This window comes from Sinohyriopsis cumingii, chromosome 16, assembly GCF_028554795.1.
Source record: "Sinohyriopsis cumingii isolate HCF-2022 chromosome 16, ASM2855479v2, whole genome shotgun sequence".
Lineage (NCBI taxonomy): Eukaryota > Metazoa > Mollusca > Bivalvia > Unionida > Unionidae > Sinohyriopsis > Sinohyriopsis cumingii.
Genome location: NC_142976.1, coordinates 42,270,579 through 42,296,989, shown reverse-complemented (window position 1 = coordinate 42,296,989; position 26,411 = coordinate 42,270,579). Strand labels below are relative to the sequence as shown.

At 34.6% G+C, this 26,411-nt stretch overlaps 1 protein-coding gene across 4 annotated transcripts in view; it reads left to right on the top strand.

Moving 5' to 3' along the window:
- LOC149780305 (uncharacterized) overlaps positions 1-25,935 on the top strand; it is a 94,454-nt gene extending 68,519 nt beyond the window's left edge. For 3 of the 4 annotated variants that reach the window (XM_089937136.1, XM_089937135.1, XM_089937138.1), the window contains 14 exons: positions 5,012-5,158; positions 6,326-6,470; positions 6,874-7,010; positions 7,397-7,467; positions 8,627-8,899; positions 9,743-10,036; positions 10,665-10,786; positions 15,704-15,813; positions 16,438-16,653; positions 17,108-17,299; positions 19,021-19,176; positions 20,297-20,440; positions 21,229-21,375; positions 25,054-25,935. In XM_089937136.1, the coding sequence (XP_089793262.1) occupies positions 5,012-5,158; positions 6,326-6,470; positions 6,874-7,010; positions 7,397-7,467; positions 8,627-8,899; positions 9,743-10,036; positions 10,665-10,786; positions 15,704-15,813; positions 16,438-16,653; positions 17,108-17,299; positions 19,021-19,176; positions 20,297-20,440; positions 21,229-21,375; positions 25,054-25,112 (2,213 nt within the window). In that variant the 3' untranslated portion in view covers positions 25,113-25,935. The remainder of the gene's footprint in view (positions 1-5,011; positions 5,159-6,325; positions 6,471-6,873; positions 7,011-7,396; positions 7,468-8,626; positions 8,900-9,742; positions 10,037-10,664; positions 10,787-15,703; positions 15,814-16,437; positions 16,654-17,107; positions 17,300-19,020; positions 19,177-20,296; positions 20,441-21,228; positions 21,376-25,053) is intronic. The other variant, XM_089937137.1, reaches the window with a different exon arrangement.
- Positions 25,936-26,411: the final 476 nt, after the last annotated feature.

Below are 26,411 nucleotides of genomic sequence, written 5' to 3'. Positions count from 1 at the left end.
TTCCTCATGTCGAAAACCACAGTTCTCACGAACCAAAATGAACAAGAGAGAGAGAGAGAGAGAGAGAGAGAGAGAGAGAGAGTAGCGATCACTTACGCCAAAGTTTCTCTACACGACCTCCTCCATCTCTTAAGCAATGACTTCGTCTCCACACGGCCTTTCCCACAGATCCCGGTAGGATAAATGCCTCAGTTCCTTGCTCCCGAGTGGGACAAGAGTTGCCACAATAAATCAATGGACTCGTCACGTTGTTTTCAAAGGACTCTACATCACTTTCAAAACCGCGTCCTCTATCCAGAGACCGATCAGCAGCTACAAACATTTAATCAAACCCATTGAAAACCACCACTTTGCATGAAGAAATAAGCGATTTTCTCCAGAAAAGGCGGTATTAATCATTCGGAAAATAAATTCCCCTAGATTTTATTCCAGACTTTTCTTGGTCCCAGTGGCAAACGACATTCTGCGCCCTGTCAACGACCTAAACAGCCTTAATCAATTTATTCACATTCCTTGTTTCTCGATGGAAACACCACGGCGCATTTTGAATGTTGTTCAAGAGGGAGTCTTCGCAATCAACCTGACTTACAAGTCGCATATTTTTACATCCCTATTCACAAGGCTTCCAGGAAGATCCTGGCTTTCGCCTACAATGACATCGCTTATCAATTCCGAGCTTTCCCATTTGGACTCAACATCAATCCCTGAGTATTCACTCGACTGATGACCCATGCTATGGCTCATGATTGGACCACTTCCAATGCGACGACATCAAATTACCTACTCGACATCCTGCACAAACGTCAGTTGAATAATACATTAAAACACGCATGATAACCCATGTAAGACTGCTACAAATGTTTTGGTTTTGTCGTCAAGAAGGATAAATCCTACCTAGTGCCATCTCAGTTATTTGTTGATGTAGGTATGGAATTCAACACAGGTAAACAGCGTACTTCACCATCAGGAATGGACATTGAAAATCAGAACCATGGTGGCTTCGTTATTCTCTTTAGAACCATGGTGGCTTCGCTACTCTCTATAGAACCATGGTGGCTTCGTTACTATCTATAGATTCCCTCTTCGCACGGGAATTCCTTCACCTTCTAGGCATGTTTAACACGGCAGCAGACCTCATCATCCTAGTTCGTTACAAATGATTCTCTTATTCCAATGGAGGCCAATAATTTGCCCACTGGACAGACCTCTCCCCATTTGCACAAAAATGAGGTACCATGTGCAGAATTGGAGCGACCTAACTAGCTCACAGCTGGTACACTTCTGCAAGTAAAACCGCCAAAGATCGCAGTCTGTACGGATGCAAGTACAAACAGCTGGTGGGTACACCTACTACTGTCTTTCGGGTAAGTCAGATTAAGGTGGTCTCCCCAAGAACGCCTTTTAAATATCAATATTCTCGGGATGAAGACCGTTTTTAAAACCTTTAACTGGTGGCAGGATTTTTTAACTGGAAAGGGAGTCATCATTCTATCGGACAACTTTACGGTGATGACTGATCTCAAACGACAAGGCGGAACCATCTCCCCAGATATTTGCATGCGTGTGTGGGACTTTCTAAAGTGATGTTAAAGTTCGTCATATTCCTGGATCCCTAAGTGTAATATCAGCATATAGCTGTGTGGCATATAGCTGTGGATCAATAAACTACCTTCCCGGACATTCGATAGCTGCGTAAGACGAGGCATCATGACTTCCGTTGGATTTACAGGAGGGAAAACTTTTCACTTTCCGAAGACGCAACCCGGATCACATAGAAGTTGTCTCACATACCTTACGGGACTGGAGATCTTTTCTCCGCGGTAAGGGGATGTACCGCCCTTCATTTTTTTCTCCTAACGTATTTAAAGAAGAAACTAATTTTTCCAGTAAAATATGATTCTTCGCGAATACTTATCCAATCATAATACACATACACCCTCACAGCCTTCCCGCAGTTACATATATAGAGAGAGCGTGCCTTACGCTACAGTGGTAACTGTGATATTCTTTGGTTTTGACCGCAATTTCTATATCAAGGGGAAATCACTATATCCGACTGCCATGGAGGTGAGCAGATAACTTATATAACTCTTGTAGCTAATATGTTTTATAGGGGAGGGCTGGATTAGCGAAGTGATAGTAGTTCTCCTAAGGTATTATTATTGGATAAGTATTCGTGAAAAAACATATTTTACTAACATAATTAGTTTTTTTGGGTTAGAGTGATTAGCATAACATCAGAAACAATAAACATTGTTATTCGTGGTTGAATTCACTTTATGAATATTTATTGCCTACTACAAGAAAAATAAATTATTGGAAGAGAGAACTGAGATGATAATATAAGAGAGATAATGAGATAATTAAATGGTTCAAAGTAATATATATTTGTTTTCAATAAAAAGATACTATCATTACTAATAATATCTGCTTCCTTGGCGTTCAGCAAATAGTTTATGATTTCCTGGAATCTTTTTCTGGATATGACTTGTTAAGAATACTCTTTGAACATACCAAGAAGGATGACAATTGGATGGTATTTTCAATTTGCACATGTTTGCATTTATATTGCCAACGATATCTGGAGAGTACGCACACTAACGGACAGTTCATCAGCAGATTGAGCATATAAAAGAACAGCTCTAGTTCATAAAGAACTGGCCAGATTCAACAGATAGCTGTCCAGAATGAAAATCTTTTATACGAGGAAGGATATTTCACCAAAGAAGGAATCGACTACATATTTTTCTGAAGAGGCCGAAGTTTAGAACAAAACTGGTTAGCAAGATTGCAAATCTCCAGGACAGCTCCGGTGGCCTAGTAGTTAGAGTGTCTGATTCGAATGTGGCCGAGTTATACCAAAGACTTGTAAAAATGGTACTAACAGCTGCCTCGCTAGGCACTCAGCTTTAGGAGGTTAGTGTTAGCACTGGTCGGAATGGTGACAGGATAAGGTGACTAGGTGGGACATGATGCTACATGTCTGCGGCATAATGCCAAAGTGCTGGACATCACTATAAGCTACCACACTGTAGATATCGTAGTGACATGACTGAAAAATGTTTAAAACTACGTTGAAAAACCAAATCACACACACATACACACACGCGCACAAAATCTCCAAATGGCGCCACTGACAGGCCAATACAAACTAAGACTTCCACTGTCCATAAAAAGAAGTGCAACTATCGTCAGCTATTATGCACCCGCGTGACCATCCGATATGACATCCAAGACAAATATTATGGAGACCTGGAGTCATTACTGCAGAAGTACAAAAGGCAGACAATCGTATCAGCGTTGGAGACGTCAGTGCTAGCTGGCACAGATCACCAGATATGGCTTTGTGTCATTGGCGAAAGAGTGCAAATGAACGTTAATATTTATAAGTTAAAACAGGACAAGGTGAAACACGCATTTGTTGAAGAACTGTGCAGCCTTGGATCTTTTGTATGTTCATGTCAACTTTGGTTGTCCAGATAAATTCATCGTTATGGTTCGGTAATTCCATGATGGCATGCTCGCTCGTGGACGATGCCAATTCGTCTCAACCACTTCCAGTCACAAATGGGGTCAAACATGGCTGTGTGCAGGTCCCAGTTGTCTTAAGTATGACGTTTTCTGTCATACCTACTGATGGGTTCCGTGACGATGACACTTGGTTGACATGAGATAATGGGCAGAAATCTGAGGAGTCTACGCAAAGTTACAGGAACTGACTGTTCGTGATCCCCTATTTCCTGAAAGCTGTTCCCTGAATGTCAATCTGAATGTGATATGAAACAGAATATGCCCATTTCTGTACAATTCATGACAATTTCGGTCTCACAGTCAGTATCAAGAAGACAGAGTTAGTGCCCCAACTTGCACCCGGAAAGTCTTAAGTAGAGTCTGCAATACAGTAAATACCCAACGCTTCTGGCAGTGGACAAGTTCACCTTTATCGGCAGCTCAATGTCACATGAAGTCAATATCGATGATGACACCAACGCCAAAATTAATATAGCAAATTTTGACTTTGGCAAACTATGAGCAAATGTATTTGAATGCAAAGCATAGTGCACAAACAACATTTAAGGTCAACAAAGCAACAGGCTGAATGATCACGCAACCTGGACGGTGTACAGACGCCATACCAAGAAAAGGAACTATTTTCACATGGGCTGCCTGATAACCCTAATGAGGATAAATTGTCAGGAAAGGGTGTTTGAAACTGAGCTTCTCACACTGAAATGCATTCAAAGCATACACACTCTGGTCATGAAATCTCAGTTGGGATGGGCATGATGTCAAAAGAGCAAAATACAATGAAGATCTATGGAGAGCTGAAGGAGAAAAAGTAATTTCATGGCGGTCAGAAGAGACGCTTCCAAGATGTCTTCAAGTAACCTTTGAAACACATCAATACCGACCCTGAGTCTTGGGATGAGCTCAAGCAAGATCTTTCCACCTGACGCGGTCTCATCCATACTGGAGCTAGACTTTGAACGGAGGAGAACTGCAAAGGCAGTGCAGAAGTGCGAGCAAAGTAAATTTCAGAACTGCAGCATGTCTATTATGGATCCAGCAAACCCAATCCACATGTCCTGTCACAGACAGTCCAGAACACAACTTTTCCTGATCAGCCATTCAGGTACTCACATAAACGAAACTAGAGATTGATGTCATCTTCGAACTCGAAGGAGAAACAACAATATCTTCTTAGAAACCTCGAAAAATATTTGTAACAGAGATATACATTTTTCATGACTTAAGCATATAAGTTAGTGCAATTCAGCAACCTATTGAACGACACAACCGTATCAAAAAGTGTATACTCTATAGTTGAATGTTGCGTTGTTTTTTATGATGTTGTTCTTGTGTTTGTTTGTTTGTTGTTTGCCGCTAGAGTTCTGCTCATGCGTTTCAAAATAATGTTTACTCCAAAATGAAAGTATAAGTTTTAATGTGACACTGTCATACTTCTTTAATTGATAAAATGTTTCTGCATTGCTAAAACCTTTTTTCTTAGGTCAATTTGAAATAATAGTTGAAGCATGTGACAGCTTGCAGTCCTGCTCAGAATACAGAATTCCAACAACAATTAATGTTACAAAGTGGAATGATCACACTAGGATAGGTATCCTGCTTGAAATGGCAAGAGACGCTGTGGAAACCGGTAAGAATGATTCAGTTTCAAAGATAATTGTCAATTGGTAACCTTCAAATGTATGTATGTATATATATATGTATGTATGTATGTATGTATGTATGTATGTATGTGTATGTATGTATGCAACAAACCTTCGGAGGATAACCACTCCAATATGTCGTAAACATGTATTTCTACTTGATAATATAATATATAAAACGACAGCGATGTAAATATCTTTAAAAGGTATATAAATTAATAGACAAGGATACACATTTAAAAAATCCTTGAAATTTGGGCTGAAATTTTCTATATAACCCGCATTCTCTAAACAGGGCCAGATTTTCTCTTGTCCTATATGATGGAAAAGCTTTTTAATTTAATACACATCTAAAAGCTTAGGTGTAAACGCTTGGGTTTCTTTGATTTTTTCAACCGTCGGTCCATTTTGTTGATTAGTTGTAACATATTTCTAACGGTAGTGCTGTCTGTCTGCTGTGAGGTTTATATTTTTTGTCGGAAAATAGTTCACTATTTAAACATTTAAAAAACAAAATTAAACATTTTCCTTTCACCATTCTAAATATGACGCAATTCGTTTACAGCGTAAGTTCTTTGTATGCGTATTCAACAATATATTTCTATGGCAACAACACAATTTGGGACATTTTGTTCTAATAACGAATTAGGCATTTCGCGTGACAATTTATTGCTTCTTCCGGCCCCAAGTTTTGTTCTTCCCCATGGCTAGTGTAGACAGGTTCCACTGTGTTTCTGTAACAGCTTACTATTCACATTTAATTTAGCTCCATTATAAGTGGGAAAAATGTTTTTTTTTCTTGTTCCTTTTCTCTGCACGTAGAAGTCATTGTCATCCGATTCGCTGCCGTAAACAATTACGTTATAATTAGCGTAGACATTATTGATTTCATTTAAAGAGTTTGGGTAGCTTCCATGGCAATTAGTATGTAGTCATAGGATCTAGAGATTTGTTTGGGGTATAACTTGCTGGTATAGACCTCTGTTGATGCATTCACCTTTGTGTCAAAGGTCTACACACCCCACTGTTACATATTTACTTACACGTAATATTTACAAATTATTTGATCATTTTCTTTGACGGTGTAATCTATTGAATAGTTAAATGTCACGTGCAGATGCCATATTATTGACTTTCTTGGCACTGAATTTCAGGGGATGAAAATGCAGTAAACATCTTGCTGGAAGTTAAGGATATACTTGAAAAGCTAAACCTAAACAGTTCTTTGATTGAAACTGTTCTACTCTACATCGATCAATTCATGGAGCAACTATTTCCGGTATCAGCTAATTTTGTCAGGTAAAGTTTTGTAAAGCTCGAAGTCCCAGTCTTCAATCAGAAACTGCATTTCTAAGCTCGATTTATGAGTCGTGCATGCTCAGTTGTAGATACTTTCGCGTTAATCACATTAAATTATACTAGGAAAAAGAAATAATCTCGGACACTTCACTGCAATAATCAGGGTGGTAAAACAAACTTCAGCATAGTAATTGTTTCAGTTCTGATAATTCTGACAGTTTAGAATAAAAATTAATACTGAGAATGACCCATGCGACTCTCAGTATAATAGAGCTGCTATCATATGTGTACTTATATATTCATAGGAAATACTTCTCACAGGATCGTAGAAGTACAATATCATTTACCTCCTAGAACTAGATCCGAAAGAAGATGTTTGAGCATTTCTTTTTCTTATTTCAAGCTACGACAAAGCTGGAGCGGAAGAGTCATTGAAAGCTATCAACGAATTGTTGTCTGGAATGGGAAGTCAGATATCTAAAGAAACAAGAAACAAGAGCCTGAAAGCGGCCAATGATATCATAAAGTCTTACTCCGCAGGTTAATATATTACATGACAAACTTGCAATCAAATAAACCAAGTATTTTGTTTCTTCGGTATTTGACATTACAATGTCCTGGATTATTTTTCAGATAGAATTGATATTATATATTAACGACATGGAGGATGGCGTAATTAGGATTAATGTAATAGCCAGTCATTTTCACCGACTACTTTACATTTTTCCCCAGAAACACTTAAAATGTGTGTTGATCAATGGAAGATACAGGTCGTAAAACCAAAACACCTAGTTGATAGTACATCATGTCGAAATATTCATCGTTCAAAAAAATTTCCTTTGAATAATCGTTTTAAAGAGCCATCAAAATAGTCAAATATAGATACATACAAATGGCATCCACTAATATATAGGAAATCGTTTCAGATTCGAGTAAAAGAAGACGAAAGCGAGCTCTTTCTGAAGACAAGCCATTTTCTGGCATCAGTGTATCGACGGTATGATTTATTGTTTTCAAATTCGGTGTTTTCCATATGCTGCAATAGTTCAAGGTACAATATGTTAGTTGTATAAATATAGCCTTAAAATTCATAATGTGGCAATAGGTATACGAATGACACGTCTTCTTCTGGGACCACTGTTGGAATGCTATGCTTGATATGACAATAATGTGAATTACAAATATTTTTCAACGAAACTCCTACAATAATATCAGATCATACTTTATCCAAAGACCATATTTTGAAACAATTATAGGCATGCCGAATTTACAATTACCGTATTTCTTAAATAAAACAAATCTTACAATATTATTATTATTATTAAGCCAAAATTAAATGTTTTCTGCCAGCAGGAATTATTAAAGGTCCTATAACATTGAATATATGTTAATAAATATACCACATTTTTAGTTATTGAAGTAGGAATTCAGATTCTCAACATGGGCAATATGTTCTTGGGTACATAAATGTTATACATTTCTGGGCTTTTGTTAAGGTCAGTACACTGTTTTATAGAGCTAAGAAATACTATATTGGTCAAGGTAAAACGGAGGCAAAAAGAAATTGTGTTATTGCTTACACGCACTCTAACGTCAGTATCATTTCGATTCACGGAGAGAAGATTCAGCGGTTTTATTTAAGAATCTCTTCAAAATGAATAATGATAAAATAACACAGCTTCTTAGCTGATAAATGTCCAAAGTCATTTGACTTGATTTTGTATAATAATACGCTATTAAAAAAAGCGCACATCTTTGTTTACTGTATATTTTTGTTTGCAAGTATTCTGTTAGGTATCTTCTCAATTAAAGAAACGAAACGCCTTTTCTTCGACAGATACATCCGCTTGAGTTTTGTCGTCTGCTGTAATCTATGCCATTTTGAGCCTACAATTATTGGCTTGATCGAGGAATCCGATTGGTTCATTTTATAGGAAACACCCGTGATCTGAAAATATCTCCACGTGAGCGAAATACGTTTTATGTGCGCATTACGAATCACTGAGGAAATTAATGCTCTATTACTGTTGAGTGCAATCAAAATTTATATATTTTTGTTAACACTTAACAAAAATGTTATTGCTGCTTTGTCATTTACATTTGTAATTCTGTATCAGTCAGTAACGATTATTACTCACGAGTGTGTGTGCTTTTAGGCTGAGACACTTCTCTCCACATATAGCAATATCTTGCTTGACCAATCGGAGGATGAAGTGTCGTCACAGGATTCACTTAATTTTCAATCAGCACTGGATGCAATTATGGTTGGACTTTGCGTCACTCTTAAGTCCTATAATGTATCTCCACTGGTAGCCAAGACGAACCTTGCAGTTGTCAGGGCAGAGAAGAAGAGCATGTCTGAAATGGCTGGCACAGAGTTTGATATTGGCTGTTCCGACTGTCCAGACATCCTAAACGCTCCGGCAAAGGTAGGTAGTATTAGTATACAGGTATCACAAAGAAATATACTTTGAAAAGACAAGACACTAAACATTCATCTGCTTGATACAGTTGCAAGCAGCAATTATATATATATATATATATATATATATATATATATATATATATATATATATATATATATTACATTACAGGTTCAGTTTCCAGCACATGACAAATCTACTAACCAGTTATACTCGATGCCCGCACTTTCGAGATTGTTATGGAGCAATAGGATGAAATGGAAATAAATTGTACTTGGCATATTCCGTTACAGAGAGGGATGATGTATCGTTATAAAGTTTTATCTCAGAGTTTAATTTAAAATTTAAAGCTGGAAGGTAGAAAAGTTACCAAATTTACAATGCACTCAAGACAACTGCTTATTCAGAAGTGTATTTTAAATTTAATTTAGCGGCAGTGCATGACATAATGTCACGGGTATCTGTATCCATAATAAATCTATGAGGCTTTTCTTTCATTACTCCACATTGGTCTTCGTATGCGCTATATACTTCTCCACTATATTGTTATTGGTGCCAGAAAGGAATTTTAATTGATTACGCACTTTCACACACACACACACACACACACACACACACACAATCACCGAATAGATATACTCATTGGGGCTCTGTTACATTCATTTGATAGTACCTGCATTAATTCTAAACATTTTCATATAGTTCTTACTGACAGTATAGTTGAGCCTTCCTTGTATTCGTTTAGTTAGAACCCTGAGCCTACCCATTTGTTACTGGAAATATACATTTTTAATGAATTAATTATCATAAGAATTCAGGATAAAGTATAAAACTATATTTTTGCTCCAGATTCAATATGGCGAGGAGATCGCTAGGACCTACAGGAGATGGAACTGTTCCCAGGATTACCTGTGTATTGGGTTATGCTTGGCAAGTGCCCAGATTACAATGGATGTTATATCTGCAAGCGGATCTCAAGTCTTACTTTTTCAGGATACTCAAACAAGACGTTCAGATTTGGTCAGCATAAGAATTTATAATCCGGAAACCAACTTAGCGATCAATCTTCCAGAGCTCATAATTCCCGTTAATATTTCATTCAAGATGAATAACAACGTGGATATGACAAAGAATATTTTGAAGGTAACGTAATATTTCATTTTCGCCTGTACTGTAAAAGGGGCACTAATCTCTTCTGTCTGTCTCTCTCTCTCTCTCTCTCTCTCTCTCTCTCTCTCTCTCTCTCTCTCTCGCCTCTATCGTCTACTGAATCATTCTAAACTAGGTATCAAGGAAGATCATATTTTGGAGCCTTTTCAGTCAAAACTTAATCATTGCAATATTTAAATTTTAATGTGGGTTCTATCCCTGTGCTTTCTACAAATACATGTGTAAGTATTTTGATTAATTGGCTTCATTGTGTGGAAAAGAAACTAATATTTCCCAGACCAGAATGTTCAGTCGGGTGCCAATCCATCCGAATAATCTGCTATAAGGCTGGGCATTGGGTGGGAAATAACCACGGAGGGGACGCGTTTCTTGATCATTGATCATCTTGGTTCCCTATCACAGGAGGTCTCCTCAGGAGGATTCTTTTTTTAACACACACACACACACACACACACACAGAGTCGAACAGTTGCTGCTTCATTCACTGGCTGCCTATAGCCGAAATCGCAATTTTATGATGATTGGATGTCTTTCTGAAGTGTTTTCTACTTGGAATAGAATGTTGTAGACTAACAGAAATTCGCTAAATATCACATTTCAGTGTAAAGTCTGGAATGGACAGAACTGGTCAGATGGGAAATGTGATGTCCATGTTCCAATTAAAGATGTAATCACTGATGGCGACATAGTTAATTGTATGTGCACAGTTCTTGGCATAATCAGGTAAGGATGATCATAAATGCATGTAAGAAAACATATTCACTCATGCATGTTTAAAAGGTTGATCATAAATGCATGTATAAAATGATGATCATACATGCATATATAACAAGGAGGATTATGCAGGCAGGTATGACAAGTTTGATCATACAAGCATGTATAACAATGATGATCATACATGTATGTATATAAATGATGATCATACATGCATGTAAAAAAGGATGAGCATACGTGCATGTATAACAAGGTTGATCACACATGCATGTATAACAAGGATGATTATAAATGCAAGTATAACAAGGATGATTATACATGCATGTATAACAAGGATGATTATAAATGCTTTTATAAGAAGGATGATTATACATGCATGGATAACAAGGATGATTATAAACGCAAGTATAGCAAGGATGATTATACATGCTTGTATAACAAGGATGATTATACATGTATGTATAACAAGGATGATTATAAATGCAAGTATAACAAGGTTGATCATACATGCATGTATAACAAGGATGATTATAAATGCAAGTATAACAAGGATGATTATACATGCATGTATAACAAGGATGATTATAAATGCTTTTATAAGAAGGATGATTATACATGCATGGATAACAAGGATGATTATAAACGCAAGTATAACAAGGATGATTATATATGCATGGATAACAAGGATGATTATACATGCATGGATAACAAGGGTGATTATAAATGCAAGTATAACAAGGATGATTATACATGCATGTATAACAAGGATGATTATAAATGCTTTTAGAAGAAGGATGATTATACATGCATGGATAACAAGGATGATTATAAATGCATGGATAACAAGGATGATTATACATGCATGGATAACAAGGATAATTATAAATGCTTGTATAACAAGGATGATTATACATGCATGTATAACAAGGATGATTATAAATGCAAGTATAACAAGGATGATTATACATGCATGTATAACAAGGATGATTACACATGCATGTAAAAAAGGATGATTATACATGCATGTATAACAAGGATGATTATACATGCATGTATAACAAGGATGATTATACATGCATGTATAACAAGGATGATTATACATGCATGTATAACAAGGATGATTATAAATGCAAGTATAACAAGGATGATTATACATGCATGTATAACAAGGATGATTATAAATACTTTTATAACAAGGATGATTACACATGCATGTAAAAAAGGATGATTATACATGCATGTATAACAAGGATGATTACACATGCATGTACAATAAGGTTCACATACTAGCATGTATAAAACGGATGATCAAACATGCATTTATAGCAAGATTTATCAAACATGCATGTCTAGCAAGCTTGATTAAAAGGATAAAAACGATACATACATGTATGAAAAGGATAATCATACATGCATGTAAAAAGGGATGATAATAGACGCATGTATAAAGGGATGATAATATATGCATGTATCAAGGGATGATAATAGACGCATGTATGAAGAGATGATAATATATGCATGTATAAAGGGATGATAATAGATGCATGTATAAAGGGATGATAATAGACGCATGTAGAAAGGGATGATAATATATGTATGTATAAAGGGATAATAATATATGCATGTATAAAGAGATGATAATAGATGCATGTAGAAAGAGATAATAATATATGCATGTATAAAGAGATGATAATAGATGCATGTAAAAAGTGATGATAATATTTGCATGTATAAAGAGATGATGATATATGCATGTATAAAGGGATGATAATAGACGCATGTAGAAAGGGATGATAATATATGTATGTATAAAGGGATAATAATATATGCATGTATAAAGAGATGATAATAGATGCATGTAAAAAGGGATGATAATGGATGCATGTATAAAGGGATGATAATAGATGCATGTATAAAAGGATGGTAAGTTATGCATACATAAAGAGATAATAATTTATGCATGCATAAAGAGATGATAATATATGCATGCATAAAGGGATGATAATAGATGCATGTATAAAGGGATGATAATATATGCATGCATAAAGAGATGATAATATATGCATGTATAAAGGGATGATAATAGACGCATGTATAAAGGGATGATAATATATGCATGTAAAAAGGGATGATAATGGATGCATGTATAAAGGGATGATAATAGATGCATGTATAAAAGGATGATAAGTTATGTATACATAAAGAGATAATAATTTATGCATGCATAAAGAGATGATAATATATGCATGTAAAAGGGGATGATAATAGATGCATGTATAAAGAGATGATAACATATGCATATATAAAGGGATGATAATAGATGCATGTATAAAGAGATGATAATAGATGCATGTATAAAGGGATGATAATAGATGCATGTATAAAGGGATGATAATAGATTCATGTATAACGGGATGATAATAAATTCATGTATAAAGGGATGACACTAGATGCATGTATAAAGGGATGATAATAGATGCATGTAAAATGGGATGATAATAGATTCATGTATAACGGGATGATAATAGATGCATATATAAAGAGATGATAATAGATGCATGTATAATGGGATGATAATAGATGCATGTATAAAGGGGTGATAATAGATGCATGTATAAAGGGATGATAATAGATGCATGTATAAAGAGATGATAATAGATGCATGTAAAAAGGGATGATAATAGATTCATGTATAACGGGATGATAATAGATGCATGTATAAAGAGATGATAATAGATGCATGTATAATGGGATGATAATAGATGCATGTATAAAGGGGTGATAATAGATGCATGTATAAAGGGATGATAATAGATGCATGAATAAAGAGATGATAATAGATGCATGTAAAAAGGGATGATAATAGATTCATGTATAACTGGATGATAATAGATGCATGTATAAAGAGATGATAATAGATGCATGTATAATGGGATGATAATAGATGCATGTATAAAGGGGTGATAATAGATGCATGTAAAAAGGGATGATAATAGATTCATGTATAACGGGATGATAATAGATGCATGTATAAAGAGATGATAATATATGCATGTATAAAGGGGTGATACTAGATGCTCTCTTTTAGCCTAATATCAACAATTTGAACAAATTCCTTGCATATCATCCAATACATTGAGTAGTCATCTTATTTAATACCGGAAGTATAAAAAATTATTGTAGAAATAGTTTAAAATCTCGTTTACATTTTTGATCCGATAGTTTCGTTTAGATCGTCCGCCATATTAGTTTAAATAATGATTACTTCCGTTCTCAGCCTCGTTTGTTTGTATGCCATATACGGACATTGAGGCCTTATTTGGAAACGTAAACAAATCGTGGTAAAAATTGAGCGAGGTTTCAGTCAGAAATTATGCACATTAAACGTAAATACGGTTTGTCGGCAACTTTGAAATTCCAACAAGAAGCCATTATTCGCCACTTGATTGATAATAACACTGAGTAGAATATTCAAAAATGGTCGGCCAAGCCTTACGTAGAAAAGTGGTCACATCGACAATCTCGTGTTATCTTTTATGGCGGACACGATGAGGTTAGTGTAACCATGCCAAATGATTTTATCGTGTAAGGGCTTAATAAATTCAAAATAAGCCAAGCTTCTTGCACAACATGATAATACTTATGTATTAGATTTCTACACTGTTTGTTTATCTGACTTTAGTGATAATTTGTTTTTGCTCCATTATATGATATGGGATTAGTTCGTAGCCTCAACCACAACAAATCAAGTTGAGGCTACGAAATCGAAGCTAGTATAAAGGGGTGATAATAGATGCATGTAAAAAGGGATGATAATAGACGCATGTATAAAGGGATGATAATAGATGCCTGTATAAAAGGGATGATAATAGACGCATTTATAAAGGGATGATAATAGATGCATGTATAAAGGGATGATAATAGACGCATGTAAAAAGGGGTGATAATAGATGCATGTATAAAGGGGTGATAATAGATGCATGTAAAAAGGGATGATAATAGACGCATGTATAAAGGGATGATAATAGATGCATGTATGAAGGGATAATAATAGATGCATGTAAAAAGGGATGATAATAGACACATGTAAAAAGGGATGACAATATATGCATGTAAAAAGGGGTGATAATAGATGCATGTAAAAAGGGATGATAATAGACGCATGTAAAAAGGGATGATAATATATGCATGTAAAAAGGGGTGATAATAGATGCATGTATAAAGGGGTGATAATAGATGCATGTAAAAAGGGATGATAATAGACGCATGTATAAAAGGATGATAATAGATGCATGTATAAAGGGATAATAATAGATGCATGTAAAAAGGGATGATAATAGATGCCTGTATAAAGGGATGATAATAGACGCATTTATAAAGGGATGATAATAGATGCATGTATAAAGGGATGATAATAGATGCATGTATAAAGGGATGATAATAGATGCATGTATAAAGGGATGATAATAGACGCATGTGTAAAGGGATGATAATGGATGCATGTTTAAAGGGATGATAATATATACATGTAAAAAGGGATGATAATATATGCATGTATAAAGGGATGATAATAGACGCATGTATAAAGGGATGATAATAGATGCATGTATAAAGGGATGTTAATAGAGGCATGTATAATAAACTTTGGCATTCATGACAGAATTTGGAAATACTGATAGATTCATAGATTGAGTCTGAAATTTCAAAGCATGTTTTTCATATTGATAGATTGAATCTCAAATTTCAAAGCATGTTTTTTATATTGATAGATTTAATCTCAAATTTCAAAGCATGTTTTTCATAACACTTCATATTCAGATGAATCTGTAGAGTAATTAAATACTACAAGTTTGTTCCAGCAGTTGAAATATTCTCATTGTGCATGTTAATTTAACCATCCATTTACTGTGTTATACTCTGCTTCAGTTTATTCGAACAAAACAGAACAGAGGTGTTTACGATGGCGCCACCCAGCACGACTTATGTCTCTTCGCCCGCATCATCAAGTCGTCTGAGTTCTGGCAATGCTACTTACGGTATTTAACCGTAGTTTAAATTAGTTTCTTAAAAAAATCATTGTTGAATTTAAAACAGTTTTTGTTTTAGCAGTAATTTATAAAATGATGAGAAAGAATCACAGGGTACCCATAAAATCGCTCTCCTTGAGAGAAATCATACATTACAAAATATATCACATGCAGGATATATGTCATGGAATAGTCAGAAAAGAAATCATTGGCTATAAATAAAAGATAGGAACAATAGTGAGTGATGGGCGGGAAACAGGTAAATTATAAACCATGCACGATATGCAGACAGTATTTTTTCAACAAGATGTATTAAGGTTTCAATGAAACTTTGCTTGTTTCGTTTTAGCAGATTATATTGCTCTTTTCATTGCCTTTGAAAGCATTTTAAAAATATTTCTTTAAAGACTGCTAGGAGTTCAATAATTGCTGATTTGTATGTCACCAAAGTACACAAAGAATATACTATTATGAACTCTTTTTTTTCTCTTCTATCGTTCTGAAGCTCAGTCGTGTCTTTGACACTCGCAAAAACTATTTCGTTGTAATTTATATAGTCACATGAATTATGACATAGAAGAAAATTTGCATAATGAGTGCTGTCAAGACATGTTGTTCTCCTTTTGCTTCTAGGTGAACCTACCACTACTACCTGTGCTTCCCCAAGTCCTATCTCTACTGACGTCAGCAATCCAACTGCCACTAAGAAGGTTACCTTTACTTTGCTGCAGGATTATGCATCAGTCGTCGGAGAAAACAAAGACAAGTTTCATTTTACACTGAGTTTACAACTTGCGAAATTACTTGGAATTTCTTCTTCCAGAATTATAAACTTCAGCAGCAAACCAGGTAACTCTGAAATGTTGAATATAGAATGAAATGAAATGTATGCTTACAAAATACGCAGATGAGATCTTTGGAAAAATGAAAGGCATTGTACGCTTTTTGAAACATGATGTACTTTATGAATTTAGGTGAAATGTAATTAAGATCACGTGTCTTAAGTGCTATTTTATAAATTAATATATTATTTCTTAGAGTCTGACTTATTGTTGTTGCAATTATTTCTAGCAGTATTTTCACCTTTTAACTCCCACCCTGACCATCAACCTTCAGCGTACGCGAATGTATGTATGTATGTATGTATGTATGTATGTATGTATGTATGTATGTATGTATGCATGTGTGTATGTGTGTATGTATGGATGGATATATGGATGTATGTGAGTGAGTTGTGTATTCCTTCAAAATGGCGTTAATATATAGTTAAATGTAACTTGATACGATGTTGCTTAATTTTAAGGTTCAATTATCGTGATCTTCGAAATACTTCCTCCATCAAACGGCTTAGAGAAAACCACAGGTGATGTATTGAACCTATTGGAAACTCTGATAAAATCAAGTGCGGTTAATCTGACCACCTCCAATGGCACACTTCTCATAGTTGAAACATCTTCATTCCGTATCATCGATGAGACTACCGAACCAGACTCGGGTATGAATATAATTCATTTATTGATCTATTTTCATCCTGTTGATGTTATTCTACATAAAAACGATATTTGGCGATATTATTTTTTCATTCTAGGCTTGAATTGATCAGGAATATTTTGCTTTCGAGTGCGTAGACTTGCAATTATATCCACCACCACCCAATTTATATTCATCGTTTTCTAGAAAGTAGCACAAGGCACATTTCTGTCACTTACGCAAGTATGGCATCTCATTATTTTCCTTTGTGATTTTCCTTTATTTCGTCATTTTACTCTTCGTAATCCAAGTGCCTTGTACACATGTTCAGTTTTGCTTTCTATTAATTCAAGTACCTCGCACACCTATTGACTTTTACTTTTTTATATTCTGTGACACTATCTTAAGGTATACTATAAACTATTGTTGAAATCTGCACAAAAAAGGAAATTGTGGACATCAATGAAATATTTTTTAATTCTGGTATCAACGGTGCTTGAAATTTACCACCATCGTCATATTTATATTACATGATGCATTTCGGTGTCTTGACATTGTCCTTAAAGTATTTTATGAATAGCCACCTGTTACTTACTTAGCAGGTCTAAGTTTCTGCATGCATGCAGACGCAATTTTAATGTCTTATATCTTAGACCTTAATGGCGTTTACTTGCCTGATGTGTCGACATGAAAAATGAAATATGCTATTGGAATAATCATTTCAGTTTTGAATCAGTGTAACGTCTTAAAGATGCCTGTGCTTTGGAAAGTTGATTTACGTCGTTTTTTTTATAGATTGTGTCATTTAAAATTAAAATCTCTTTCTTAACTGTAAAGGAAGAATTTATTTTAAGGAAAAGAAAACGAAAATAAGACAACAAGCGTACTCTAACATATATATCTAAATATTTCACTGAATGCTTTTCGTAAATCGTAACGAAAAAATAATCAAAAGGTAAACAAACACATGTGATGAGGTGAATTTAAAAGTTAGACAAGAGAGAAAATAACCATATATTATTGCCGCTGCTAGCACGCCTCTCACCGCCACAAAAACACAAAAAAATAATTAAAAATTAAACAAACACCCCACCCAATGCAACTCCGCCCCAAAGAATTTGCAATCAATCTCATTAATACATTAGATATTAATGGTGCTAATGTCATATATTGATCTATTTGCTTTAATAATCTACCAATCCACTGAAGTTTAGTTATATACGAGGTATATAAGGAATGATTTATAACGTTTTTAAGACCTCTATAGTGTATAAAGATGGCAGCAAAATATCGTACAAAATTGGTGAACAATAAACCTTTTTTATCACAAGACGCATGATACGTCTTTGGTATGGGCGAAATTTGAAACCATTGAAAATCAATCAACTGCATTCATCTTTGTGACATTTTCATTATTGTTTGAACTTAAAATGATTCTTTTTTGTGCACATTATTTCAGGAATATATAATTATTCTACACAATTGATTATGTGTTGATATTTGAGTCCTTAATCTGTGTCGGGAAGATTTGTGACGTTCTATTTTGCTTTTTTATTGACGATAAGCAATTTTTCTATTGCTGTTCATTGTATTTTTTATGAACTTTGATATTTATTATGAACAGCAACGGCGGTAAAAAGAATGGTAAAACTACTTCTACTACTAATGTATCTTCTATTTCTTTCTTTCTTACTTTCTTTCTTTCTTCGTCCGATTATTATTATTATTATTATTATTATTATTCAGACAATATACCGGTTTTCCTGCCATACATTATTGGAGGAGTTATTGGCGGAGCAGTCGTGATAGGTTTGGCTGTTTTGATTTTAGTCGTCCTCATGAAAATGAAACAGCAGCAAAAGACCTATCCCAACTTAACCATGACAACAGGATTTTCTAACGGTAATCATCTTTCGGGTCATCAGTTATGTTATCGACGAAGATATTGTTAATGTATTTATGTATCACATTTTTAAAAAAAATATTCTACTGACCTTAACTTGTTGAATGTCTTTGCTCCTTTCAAACGAAAGCCGTATTGCTACAAGTACATAATGTTAGTAAAAGATAACCATCAATATCTGTACAATGGTGCGGTATCAACGATACATGTATGTGTACTCTACGTATACTTGTTTATTAAAATAAATCAATTTTAGAGGCGATCTTTGCAAAGTATATTTTACTCTCTTTTGATTATAATAAATACACTATTTTCGAGGCGATCTTTGCAAGGCAAATCTGAAACTCTTTTGAATATAATAAATACACCATTTTTGAGGCGATCTTTGCACGGCACATCTTAAGCACTTTTCATTATAATAAATACACTATTTTTAAGGTGATCTTTGCAAGGCATATATTAACTGAAATTGTTTGTAATCTTAGCGTGTTTAATGAAAACGTTTGTCTTCAGTAAACCGGAACGCATGTGTTCCAGCCGTATTTTGGGTATTGCACGTATTATTGAGTAAAAATATTAAAAACAAACAGAAGAAGGAAAAAGTCTGACTCCCTTTGATAGGCGCCAAAACTTTAAAGATAAAATGATAAAGATGTGGAATGTGTGCTCGCCGGCATGAACGATGCTGAAGTCTATATGAAAACGAAGGATTGTATAGCGTGATTTGTTTTAAAAATGAATAAATGAACGTTACAGATGCCAGTCTTGAATTATGATGACTGATAATGAATGGCTACTTTCTTGAAGATGAAAAAAAAAATGCATTCGATTGTTGGTTCTGGAATTCGAACTATGTCCCTGTACTATATTCATTCAGCTTACTTCAAAATACAACGTAGCTGAAAACGTTTTTTTTTCTTCATTTTATACATGTCCCTGAATACCAGTTAGCATGTATTTAATATGAATTTCATTGTTTTAAAATGATATATAAATATATGTAATAATCGGTAGAAGTGGATATATATGTTCACGAGACATTATTGAATACTCTTTTCGGTCGCGTATCCATGTTATCTCGTTAGCAAAAACAATTGTCTCCAAATTACTAACCTGCAGCAGGGCAAGTGAAAGGAGCTGCCATGGTCTCTGTTTTGCCAATCCCAGCTAAACCGTCAGTAAACAATTGGACAGAAAACGAATTGTACCCACCGCTTAACGAGATGGACAGTTCGAAACAAACCAAAATGAATTTTAACTTGGGTAAGCAGTATTTCTAACTCCATCTGTGATTATAGGGCTTCAGGTATATGTCTAATATCAGTTTATTTTAAAGTGGAATAACGTTAGGTCCAACTGAAAAAGAAAATTCCTTCAATTTCATCTTTCCAGTTATATCGCTTGTAATTGCTCTAAGTTTAAAATGAAAAAAAAAAAAAATGGGAAAAATGATACAAAAGTCCATTGTAGGATGTAAACTGATTTTACTTTTTCATGATAAAGTTTTGCTGATGTAAACTGGAGCTAGAATGAAGCAGTTTAATTTTAGAGCAAGGTTTAAGTCATAGTAAAGTATTGTCGTTGGTAAAGTGTCATTGTATATAAAAAAAAGTTACATTTCGATGCTGATGAGTTTTACCACGTCAATCCGTGAATCCTGTATCAAATGATTTTTCTTTCATTTCGTTTTTCACTTACATTGCATCAGAAACATCACATCTAACACATCATCTTTTTATCACACTGGTTACTAGTATGAAAATATAACTGATCTGAGAAAGTAAATACACTGAATGTTTCAAGCCATGTGCATGTGCAATTTATTGCGACAAAAACAAATCGCAAAAAGGAACACAAATCGAGCCAGTTTTGTTAATTTTTAAATGTTAATGTGTTGATGTAGACCACATTTCTTGACCAGAAACGTTTTAATGAAATTGTCTTTTCTACGCCAAACCAAGAACTACTGAAATGATGGTCCAAAATGTTTTTGACCAATGCATTATATTTCTGTGGTACTGTCAGGTAGATTTTTTCCGTATATACTTCAGCTGAGGCTGGTCAATATGTACGACAAGGCCCTACCCTGGCTACAGTAGACGACGACAATGGTATTCGATATCACATTATTGGATTTGACGGGAATAATACAACCGCGACGGACCCGGAAAATGGCGCTACTAGTGCGCGAATTGGAAGTAAGTGCATTAACTTAAGCTGACGTTCTATGCTTTCCTTACCTTGGCTTAAACATTTCACGCTGTCTGTTTTTATTTTTCTTCTCTTGAACTTTTCAGCTACTAATTTCTAGCAAAGATGACACTAACGGTACATGAAAAAAAAATTTGAACATATTTATAACTTATATCCATCATCTTGAAAGACATGTGGAAAATGCAGGAGAACTGAAAAAAAAAAACCTTTTGTTCAAAGTCATAAATAGAACAACAGCATTCCGTTGCTGGATTAATTCCTGTTATACATGGATTTTTTGAATATATATATATATATATATATATATATATATATATATATATATATATATATATATTCTTTCTCTCGTGTGACTTTTAATTTTAATGGAAACTATTCAACTCATTTACCCACTTTTCATTGATCTGGGGTATAGTAACTAATTTTCACTTAGACAATTCATTGTGTTATTCTTTAACTCGGATTTAACATTTTGCGGAGAAATTATTTTTGTCTAATTGAAACTACTGTATTATTTTCTGGCAGTGAAACGTTTAACGCCTTAAAGATAAAGTAGATCAATACTTTTGATATATACTGTATATATCTATATATACTTTTGATATATACGGTATATATCTATATATACTTTTGATATATACTGTATATATCTATATATACCTTTGATATATACTGTATATATCTATATATACTTTTAATATATACTGTATATATCTATATATACTTTTGATATATACTGTTTATATCTATATATACTTTTGATATATACTGTTTATATCTATATATACTTTTGATATATACTGTTTATATCTATATATACTTTTGATATATACTGTATATATCTATATATACTTTTGATATATACTGTATATATCTATATATACTTTTGATATATACTGTATATATCTATATATACTTTTGATATATACTGTATATATCTATATATACTTTTGATATATACTGTATATATCTATATACTTTTGATATATACTGTATATCTATATACTTTTGATATATACTGTATATCAATATACTTTTGATATATACTGTATATCAATATACTTTTGATATATAATGTATATAACTATATAGACACTTGTACTGCTGTAGACTTAATGTATAGGTGGTGCCTTTTGTATGTTTCTAATAGTTATAATGGAAAGAATGAAAGAATTGATAAAGTGTTATATCAGAGAGAACAGAAACTGAGTGTTCTCCTTGGAATCTGCAAGAGAATGCTTGATGATACTAAGCAAAAGTTTCATAAATATGATACAAATAGCAGTATCACATGATGGAAAATTTGAAAATTCTACCTCTACGGAGGTCTGAATGAAGGTCCGCGGGTTAACACCACCCATTGCATTGCCTGTAAGCACTGACTCCTATATATATAATATAATATTTATTATTAATGTCAACCTGCCGGAGCAGTAGACAAAACTCAGCAGAAAAGAAAAAATCTTGTAGTTATTCCTTTGTATTACAAGCATAATGGGGGGGGGGGTCGAGTGGCCGAGTGGTCAAAAAACGCTCACCCTTACGGATCACTACATCTCTCATCTCTATCTGCGTGGGTTTGAGTCTCGCGTTCTCGTGGGTCGATGATTCTTTCCAGGGGTTTTCTCGGGTTCTTCCTCCACCATTTACACTGGCCACCATGTATAGCCTATCTTGTTCTGAAAAATGGCGTTAAACCCGACAACAACAATAACAACAACAAACAAACAAACAAACATACTTGGATGGAAAAGATGTGTAAATCAGAAATGTGTACGACGTATGCTTAATTACATTTTAGACCTTTTCATTAAAAAAAGTCAGACACGACATACATAAAGTTATTACAAGAAAGATGTTGCCAGTTAATCTAAATATTTAATGAATGATGCCACAAGTTAGCTGTGCATGATTGCCTGGGAATCATCCACACTCATATACATACAGGTTTTGGAAATAAGGACGCCTGTATGTTACGCTTGAAGAGAATATACATTTTGTCCCAGCACCAGGATAAAGATAATGCCTGACGTGACAACGTTTGTATAGCTATTCATTGAAGGGTCAAGCGAAATAATAACTATTTTCTGTAAGGGTACTCTGTTGTTGTTACACTGAAAACACTAGAAATGTTCAAAATATATGTTTAGACGGGAAAAGTGTAAATGAAGTTAGCAGAATATTGCAAACGTGGAATTGAAATCAGCATGATATTACTGTTGGCTATGGGGCACTATTTTCGATTAATTAGTAACTGAAATGGATTACCGTCAGCAGGCGTGTTTGTGTGTGTTTGTATCTGAGTCTATGTGTGTGATTGGGTTTTTAACGCAACTTTAACAATTGTTCAGTCATATTGCTGCGATGTCTGCAGCGTGGCAGTTTATAGTGATGTCTAGCACTGGGGCATCATGTCGCAGACATGTAGCATCATGTCCCACAGAGTCACATTATCCTGACACAAGGCCCACCAGTCCTAACACAAAAACTCTTAATGCTGAGCGCCAAGAGAGGCAGCTGCAATATCATTTTTATTTATAAGTCTTTGGTATGACTCGGCCGGGGTTTGAACCCGCGACCTCCCTTATCCGAGGCGCATGATTTAGCGGCTTAGGCCACCGGAGCGGTCATCGTCAGCAGGAAAGTCTTGTGAGGGATACACTCAGCCAAGCTCAATGAACAGTGACAAATTATATTGCTTGACGAACAGTTTTAGATCATTTACATAGCATGAAATTAAACGCCACGTTGCTATGCGGAAAGTTACGAAAAGGTGATACATTGTCAAAAGTGTATGGCATGGCGTCGGAAGTAAAGAAGATGGCGGTTTCTGAACAGTGAGACGGAGTGGTATTTTCAGAAGAAAGTCAGATAGTCGTTGGAAAGGACGAAAGTATTTATATTCGGCGAAAGAGCGACGAAGTTTAGAGTCCAGACTTGATCCCCTCCAGTCACAATAGGAAATGTCAACTTATGAATTTGAATGAGTGACGCCGTTACATTAACAATTGTAAATGGAAACATAAAGGTTCGGATATACTAGGAGATTCGGATACACATTTATGGCCTGCTCTGGCTAGACATTTTCCTGACAATATTTATTTTGATTATTTGCTCTGTTATTCAAACAGACATTTCTTAGATTTTCTCTCAGCTTCTGTATTTGGTGATTGTGCTGTGTTTGCAAATTGTGTCGTCACCTATTTACATGCGTGTTCCGTCTGCTCGCGTAGTGATTTTTTCAGGCTTCCACCAACACTGAACGCCGATAAAAGACGAGGTACTAAAATTTGGATGTAATTTGAATATTTTATCAGTTGCATATTTAGACTTTAATGAGTATCTGGGAACAATAGACCAACAACGATAGGAATGGAGGCTTACAACTAGCTGGTCAGTGTGTGGTGTGTGTTAAAGACTTGTGAGAAAGGATTCAGATGACTGAGCAGTTATTGCAACAGAATGGAACACGGTAGGTGGCAAACTGTATCAACAGGTCCCCAACTGTATTACCAAATTTACCCCGTACAAATTAGAGACTGAAAAGGATTCCCTAATTAGGTGAACTTAATGTACGTCTTGAATTGGCAGGTGATAAAAAGCTATTGGTATGCTACAAAAGAATGAGGATACGTTTTCATTTTTATCTCTATATTTTGTAGGCGTTAGTTCCAGCCAATCCACATCTTCAAGGAAGGACATTCCACAGGTTGGGATATAGACAATGGCTGGGACGTAAAACAATGGAAACTACGCACGGATTTGACAATTTCGATTTCAGATAGCATAAATGTAACAATGGGATTTCTGAAGAAATATAAATGTTAGGTACCACGCACATAATTAGCAATGCAAAAAGGTACTGTTGGTAATAATGGAGGGAAAAAAACTGTATTTGCGAAAACTTTTAAAATCTATGATTTTTTTTTTAAAAATGAGCGCGATCAGCTTCTGAGTAATTTTGCATATTTCATGCTTGTGTTTAATTTTAACTTGTGTGAATATATGTGTTATTAATCGTATTTATTTATTTAAAGAGACGTACAGTTTTGATGAAGCCACTTGTCAGACATCTGACGTATGATTCAATACTTGTACGTTTCTATCACATTTGTAAAACGTTAAGAACAGAGTTCTACTGAGACATTTCTGAACAGTTATGCATTGTTTGCTGAATAATATCTATATTTTCAAAACTATTCTCTGTATAATCAAATGCACAAAGTAATATTTAACCAAATTTGGCTGAATAATAAAATACACAAAGTGATATCCAACAAAATTCGGCTGAATAATCAAATACACAAAGTGATATTTACCCAAATTCGCTTGAATAATCAAATACACAAGTAATATTAAACCAAATTCGGATGAATAATCAAATACACAAAGTGGTATTTAACCAAATTCGGCTTTCATTAAGATATTTTTTGTAGTGACCATCTCAAGGATAACTATATGTAATGATATTTTTATGATCATTTGCTTAATATGGTTTGAAATGCTAAGATTCTAAGATAAATAAACGTGTCCTTTGCTAATAATCCTTCTTTCTTCTGACCCTGTGTCCCATGATGCATTGGTTTTAAGATATTCATTTCTTCAGTAACATGGCACATACGAGACGAACAGTCAATATTTAGATTAAAATTAATATAGAAAAGAATGCAAGAAGTAAATCCTAACAACAAATGGAGTTTTGCTAAATAATAAACTTGAATTTTCACAGTGGAAGTCCCATTATTGGAACATAGGAAGGAAATTACTATCAATAGCCATTTCGCTCCCATAAGGAAGAAGAAAAAAAGACCAATGTTGGAGAAGGAATTCAGAGGGCTGGCCCATTATTGGTGCAGCAGCACAACTGCATACTGGAAATATCACCCCTACATGTCTAATTCGACTCCTTACCAAATAGAACACTACACCTGACATATGCTACTATTATTCTACGTCAATACACACACGATGCTGCAAAAATGAACACTCGTGTTTCATTAAAAAGATAAAAACTGTTGAG